Source organism: Channa argus, chromosome 24 (genome assembly GCF_033026475.1).
Source record: "Channa argus isolate prfri chromosome 24, Channa argus male v1.0, whole genome shotgun sequence".
Lineage (NCBI taxonomy): Eukaryota > Metazoa > Chordata > Actinopteri > Anabantiformes > Channidae > Channa > Channa argus.
In genome coordinates, this window is record NC_090220.1 from 6,645,001 (window position 1) to 6,652,587 (window position 7,587).

Here is a 7,587-nt window from a genome sequence, read left to right on the forward strand (position 1 = left end):
GCCCTGCAGGACCTGCCGACAGCTTTCTGGCCCTGCAGATCCAAGATGGAAAAACACCTACAGGTCATCTCTGTGATGCAGTGGGTCATCTCATTCTTAGCCTTGGGTAAATGGGCGTGTTTGTTTCAGAGCGCTGCCGTGACTCTTTACTTGAGCTGCAACAAAGCAAAGAAATCTAGGAGCTTGCAGCCGCATTAGTCTTATAATAAGGTCAAAGCACTAAGCTGCACACAGACTTATTCACTGCTTGTATGTGCCGTCTCCCTCTCAATATTTCTTCTTGCCTTTTTTCACCTTTTAACTTCTTTTTATCTAAGTTTTGGTGAATGATTTTATGTATTTCACTTCAAATATTTAATTGTAATTTCTCTCCCCTTTCTCCAGGTGCTGCCTGCACTGCATTATTGATCTACATGTTCTGCACTGATTGCTGGATTATTGCTGCCATTTACACTGCCTGGCTCATCATCGACTGGAACACCCCAAAACAAGGCAATGCATTAACGTTATTTATCAGTTGATTGGTAGAAATCTAAAAAAACATATTTACATAGTTAAGAAGAAATCTGTCTGCTCCAGCTTCTCAAAAGTGAGGATTTCCTTCTTTTCAAATATGAATAGGTTAGAATGGCCTTTGGAAAATTCTGACATCTTGTAACCTTAACGGTTATTATAATTTTCCTCTTCCTAATAAAAATCACTTTGCAGCTGTTTAGACAGGACGTAAAATCAAAGCTATAATCCTGTTTCACTATAGGTTTGGAATGTCGTCATTTTGACACGTTAAAAAAAGCGAACCTACTGTTATTACTGAAGACCTGTTTAAATTGCTTTTTTTATTTTGCTAAATACCAGAAGAGTTTCAGTTTTTGTCTCTGTTAGACCAAGGAAAGCAGAAAATCCTCACACTGGAGATGCAGGAACAAATACTGACTAAAACATCATCTTTTTACATGTGGAAGTGTGAGAACTGTTGAGATGGACTCAGAAAAATGTGGACCTATGCTTTAACTGCCAATGAAGCTGCAGCTCTAGTAACAATGCTCTGAGATGTACAGTAGAACGAAAGTGATGCTTGAATGTTTGTGAACCCATTAGTATTTTGACAATTTCTATACACCGACAGTAGATTGTCAGTAAGGCTGTTTGGAGAGTGGCCTCATCGGTGTAACGCTGCTACTCAAGATGTTGTTGTTTATTGGCATTAGTCATGCAGGAGAGGCCTTTAACTTCCAAGATCATACCAAGGGGTAGCATGTGACCTCCTGGGATATTCCACATCTTGCACTTGATGTGATATTTGTTGGACTTTGTTGGGTGGGATTGTTTTCATTTTTTTAACATCATATTCATGCAGAAACAGAGAAAATGCTACAAAAGTAACCACCCCAAAGGTGTACTTCCCTTTACCAATCAAAAAAAAACGATTTCTAGTCTGTGATGATTTGTTGTTTCCTCAGGTGGCAGGAGGTCCTACTGGGTGAGAAACTGGACTGTTTGGACTTATTTCCGAGACTACTTCCCAATCAGGGTAGGTAACTTTTTGTTCCTTGGTCCATCGCTGTTTATTTGTCAAAAAGTCCTGAAAATTAGGAACAGAAATGAAGGCATCATAACCATTAAAACATGTGAGTTTTGAGCCCATAATTAAGTCTGTAAATTCTGGTAAAGGAAAGTTGGCCCTGATTGTTTTGCTCATTATGATGAGGGCCCGTGTGTCTGGGTGGCTTTGAGACTTTGTCCCACCTAATAGGTTGATGAGCATAGCCAAACTCATTTTGTCTTCAGGTGTTTCACCCCTGGTCAAAAGTGAGGGTGCACAGATGGGCACACAACCAAACACACTGCATAAATGCATGACTCAGACATGCTACACTTGACTAAACTGTCACTGCACAAGTCAGAAGTGAAGTTTAGTGTTCAAAAGGTGGATATGTGTCTTCTGCTGTATTCTGCATATTCAGCATTAATAAATTTAAGGACTTTAGGAGACTACAACAACAATGATCACCACATATAATCTGTCCATTTGAATTCCTTTGAGTCATTTACTTAACAGAAATTCCAAACCTTTTCCAGCTTCTCCAATGAAATGATTTGCTGCTTCTGTGTTTAATAAACTGAATGTATAGAGCTGGTGGTGAAGCTAAAGACATTTTAACGATACAGGCTTTGGGTCCAGGACACAGTTGTGTATCATTTCTTTATCTATCGTTCTACTTGTGATATCAAAGTCCTAAGCCCTGACTGTGCTTAACAGTGCAGTGTCAGGAGTTGTACTATGAAAAAAAAATTTGAAGTCTCTTTGCAGCTGAAAGTTCACCACATTGATCTGTCCTCTGTGAAGCATGTAGCCATGTCTCCCAATGGGTTGATGAAATCATTCTCTCATCAACCTGAGGCTTGATTACATTTCACTCTCGTATAAGTCTGATTTTGTTTTGAGTAATCCCAATATTGAAAGAAACAAACTGTGCAATGCTGTTGTGCAACAAATCTTTCTGTTAGCACTGAAATGGGAGTTGTTGGGTACACGAGGTCCGTAGATAAAAGTTCAACTCTGTCACAACAGATGAAAAAGTTATTTTAAGGTGCATTGTACTTTTACTTTGTGTGATTGCTCAAAATAACCTTACTTCATCTGTTTGTAGAGCAAGTGTTCTCCATCTATCATGAGCACAAGACTTATTTAGGTCTGTGTGAGTTGGAAACCAACTGGTCAAAGTTCAAACCATCCATTAAAACAGTAGGAAGTCTGGAGTACTAACAGTGACGTGGATGCCTGTGCCAGTCTCAATCGATTTAGTGCAGTAAGCAGTGATCTAGTCTCTGTCTACTGCAACAAAGTCTTAAAGTTAAAACTCATCCCTGGTTCCACTGTAATCTTTCACATCTACCATGGCAGCCAGGTTGTGTGCTTTGGTACTATGGGGATTTTGAATGTGAGCTCCTTTGCTAATGTAGTTATGCAACTCTTTTGTTTGCCTACCGTTGCAACTAAAGGTGCTTTTGTGTACACATAGTAATGGATCCAAGTCTACGCTGCAGATCAGAGCCCAGTTAAAGTTTCTTATGAGATTCTACAGCTTCAGCATGAAACCATCTCTGCTGCCAGTACAATCTCACAAGGTTAAATCAGACACTTTACAAGCAAAAGGAGCCTCCAAATATAGATTTCTTTTATTTCAAATCATTGTAAATTGAACATTTTTGGGGTTTGAGTAAGTTGAAAAGTCGTCTTAGGGCTCCAGAAACTGACACAAAAATCTTTTTCTACAGTCTTGCATTTTGAAGACTGACATTTACACAACTCAGTGAAGGAAATTCATGAGTTTCAGCCCTATATATTTTCCTACTACAATATGTTTATCTCTTCAAAGATTTGGTTTAATATTATACAGTACAGTGAATGTATTACAGTGGTGATAACGATATTATTGGAAACATTTTAGCATTGCTTAATAGTTTTCATAGAAAATGGCTCATTTCCATCTATCAGATGTTCTAGGCCTCTTTACAGTTTGCTCTCTCCATTGGAAACAGACTTTAAACCCTTTTTGCTCTTGTTTTTCAGCTAATTAAAACTCACAACCTGCTGCCCAGTCGGAACTACATATTCGGATACCATCCCCATGGCATCTTCTGTTTCGGTGCATTCTGTAACTTTGGGACAGAGGCCACAGGCTTCTCCAAGAAATTCCCTGGGATCAAGCCATCCCTCGCAACCCTGGCAGGAAACTTCCGCTTACCCGTGCTTCGCGAATACTTGATGTCTGGAGGTGAGATGCTTTAAGAAGCCACAGGGTCTTGTTTGTGCTCTTGAAATGTCTGATAAGACTGATAACTTAATCTCTAGGAGAGCAGACCTTTGTCCTGTTGCACAGCTGTTTACTTAGATCTGTTAATGCAACTGATTTATGGAACTTTAGTTGTCTTGTTATGGACTGTGTGTCCCACTGCTTTACTGCATTTTTAATGTCCACTGTTTGTCTCTCAGGTATCTGTCCAGTGAACAGGAACTCTATTGACTACTTGCTGTCCTTGAACGGGACCGGGAATGCTGTGGTCATCGTTGTCGGCGGAGCAGCAGAGTCTCTACACTGTGTGCCAGGCATGAATACAGTCACCTTGAAGAATCGCAAAGGTTTTGTGAAGCTGGCCCTGCAGAAAGGGTGAGCTGTGTGTGTTTACAGCGACTAAAAACAGCCTTGACCAAATCTAGTTTCAACATGTAAATGTCATTCTCAGGGCTGCAGTGGCTCATTGGAATAAAAGAACCCTAGATGATGATTCCCAGAAAGGGTGAAATAACCTCAGCATTACCAAATGTTATATGAATATGCAATGTTGTCTCCTGAAGCTTGGAGCTTCTTGTTTCATGCAGTCCCCTTTTGGAGGCATTGTCATGTGTACAGCAGTGCATTAAAAGGAGGACTATTGCAAAGGAAGTGGCCCTGGGTTGTCTTGGTAACCCAAACAGCCCGACACCTTCTCCAAAGAAGCTTAGAGCTTTCTAGAAAAGACATGAAGCTATGCAGAATCTTGTTCATTAAAAACTGGGTTGGTATTCTATCTGAAAGCCGCGACTGTGAATTGAGGTCACATTCATTTCCCTTTCTGGATCTTTAGTGGATTTTATTTGATGCTTATAAAAGCATCACTTCATTGTTGTAAAAGCAACAAGGGGTATTTTTGAGCTTTATAAAAACGGTCAAGAAAGGTCAGTAGTATAACTCTGAAATATTTCTCTTTTGGTGGGTCTTTAATCTTTAGATTGAATTAAACAGTCTGAGGGTAAAAATAACTGAAGTGCCCACAGTTCTTAGAAATCTGGAATTATGATAACTGGCCATCAGTTGACATTGAATACGAAAAGGTTTAGTACATCTGGTGCTAAAAAGACTGGCTCATGTAGGTAAAACACCAACAGGCTGTGATATTGAGCAGTAATGGAACAGGAGTTCAAGTCTAAGTCAAAAAATGTTGTAAATGCTCAAAGGTTAAATTCTAATCCTTGGTACAGATCTAGGTAGATCAGAACAGAATGTTTCCTAAGTATATAATACCTCTTTGAATTGTTGCATCTTGCCAAAGCAAAAACCAATCAGTCAGTTCTCCAATAGTGAACACGCTGAATAGAAGCTGGCTCTCACAAAAGTTGTACAAAGAATAATAGATATAAGAAACTTAATTGGAATTTTTTTTTTTTTTTTTGAGCAGTTGGACAAAAGAGGATGTCAGAGGTTATCAAAGATAAAATGACAATTCAAATACTCTTAGTGAATTGTCAATACTAAGTTGAATTAGAATAACAAACAGGAAATGGCAGCATCCTGCTGTCTGAAAGCAGTGTGAGGTATTTCACTTTAGATAATTATTGCAGAGTAACTTGCTCCATTTCATTACACGTAAATAAACAACATATTGGGTATTGAGGGACAACTCATTTAGTCCTAAGCACTACTACTATACTGAAATATTTTATAGTAATCTTGCCTGATTTAAATTGGGTTAAATGATCTTAAAAAGGCTTATTGCCTGCCTTGCTATTGTACACACTGTGCCATATGACAATAAAAATTAAATGTAATGTATTTGAGATAAACAATGATGACTTCTGTAAAGTTTGTTTCAGCAAGGGAAAATTGTTAAGAGATTTGTCTTTAAATATCTCTTTGCAAAAAATAAATAGAATCTTAAAATATTTGCATACATTTAAAATGTATGCATTTTACTTAGTCATTTTGTTATATTGTTGCTGCTTTTGTTTCAGTAAAAGGCTGCTCTGCACAAACCTTGTTCTTGGCTGCTAACTCACATTAAAGGTAAATGTGATCTTGGTGTTCCCTTAGGTCTGACTTGGTTCCAGTATATTCCTTTGGGGAAAATGATGTCTACAAGCAGGTGGTCTTCAAGGAGGGAACCTGCTTGCGATCTCTGCAAAAGAGATTACAGAAGATTTTAGGCTTTGCCCCTTGTATATTCCATGGATGTGGCCTCCTCTTTAGCAACTCCTGGGGCATTGCACCTTATTGCAAACCTATCACCACCATAGGCAAGTTTGTCTGATAATGTTTGAATTTGTGAGCATATTTCAGAATAGATTTTGTATTTAATTATTTTAACTCTTCAATCATCACCAGATATATCCTGATCATCTGGTAATAGATTAACAATGTCATTATCTTGTTTGGGTCTTTTTGTTTTAATCTTGTCTTTTATTTTTAATAGTTGGGGAACCAATCACAGTGCCCAAAATTGAAGACCCATCTGATGAGGTCATAGATCTGTACCATGCAATGTACATCAAGTCCCTCCAGTGCCTTTTTGACAAGTACAAGACCCGTTTTGGCCTGAAAGAGAGTGACATCCTGCATATCCATTGAAAGGAATGAAGTGGTGGTGGGGGGGGGGGGGCACTGAAGCTCTGAACTGATGCAGCATTGTCAGACCCCTCTGCCTCCTCCCTGTCCAATCTTGGTGCCTGGGTGGGATCAGCTCTGGACTGCAAACTCTACACATGAGCATGCTTTCTAAAGAAACCTCCTTTTCGTGTTGTCTCACACACTTAAGCATACATTCGCTTCAAGAAATGTCAGGTTTTGAAGAATAGTGGCTTCTCCCTGCATCTGTCAATAGATTAGACAGTCTTGTCTGGATAAAGTTGCAACAAATTTCACATCAGAAGTTGTGCCTTTTTGTTTTTTTTTTAGTTTTTTTTCATTTTCTCAGTGAAGGCATCAGGTTTTCACTGCCTTAGCCAGTGCAGAGAGGTTGAGTTACTCTAGCTGGAACTGGAGGGTAACATGGAGGATTTGGAGGGAGTGCCAATGTTTTCTTCTACTCATGAATTCATGTAATTCTCCCTAAACTCTTGAGGATATGCTAAATGCACAAACAATGCAAATTGAAGGTACCACATTATTATTGGGATAATGAGCCCAAAGGTTGATTGAGCCAAAGACCAATGTTGTCCCACACATGCCTGTTTTTCTACTGTATAAAAACTGAAAGGAATTCTACAGTGGATTGTGAATGCACAGTACGTGTGATTGTGCCATATAGTATTAATTTTTCATAGAGAGGAAGAAGCCAATTTCAGTGCCTGTCCCTCAATGAATATATCTAATGCACTTTTTGTATTGCTGATTACATGCTGAGGTCTTTCTCTAGAAAAATGCCTTTGTAACTTCAGGTCTGGGTCCGGCAGTTGTGTGGGTTTTTTTTTTTTTTTTTTTTTTTTTTTTTTTAAATCTTGACGGTTGGTATCTCTGTACGTTGCATCACTTTGTAACCATGCCATGGCTGATAATTAAACATGAAGGGATTGCACAAGTTAAAGCCTTAGTTATAAGTTATATTTTAGGGTGGTCACTAGTGCTTATATAAAATATGTGAATATTTTCATGGGTATAATCAGAACAAGTTGTCCTGTTGATGGGCATGGAGATGTCAAGTAAATTATCTGTCATTACAAGAGCAATTTTTCTTTGGTTTCACAATTGTGACTTCTGAAAATGACCAGTGTAATCTTTGCACAATGAATTTCCAAGCAATAAATGCGATGAGACCTGTCTACATAGTGAA

The 7,587-nt window shown here is 38.6% G+C and overlaps 1 protein-coding gene across 1 annotated transcript in view; it reads left to right on the forward strand.

The window, feature by feature from the left end:
* Positions 1-7,587, forward strand: part of dgat2 (diacylglycerol O-acyltransferase 2) — a 9,102-nt gene extending 1,515 nt beyond the window's left edge. The window contains exons 2-8 of the mRNA XM_067494711.1: positions 1-106; positions 385-492; positions 1,461-1,531; positions 3,575-3,779; positions 3,998-4,172; positions 5,853-6,055; positions 6,232-7,587. The exon at positions 1-106 is cut by the window's left edge and continues 23 nt beyond it. Coding sequence (XP_067350812.1) covers positions 1-106; positions 385-492; positions 1,461-1,531; positions 3,575-3,779; positions 3,998-4,172; positions 5,853-6,055; positions 6,232-6,386 — 1,023 coding nt within the window. The 3' untranslated portion in view covers positions 6,387-7,587. The remainder of the gene's footprint in view (positions 107-384; positions 493-1,460; positions 1,532-3,574; positions 3,780-3,997; positions 4,173-5,852; positions 6,056-6,231) is intronic.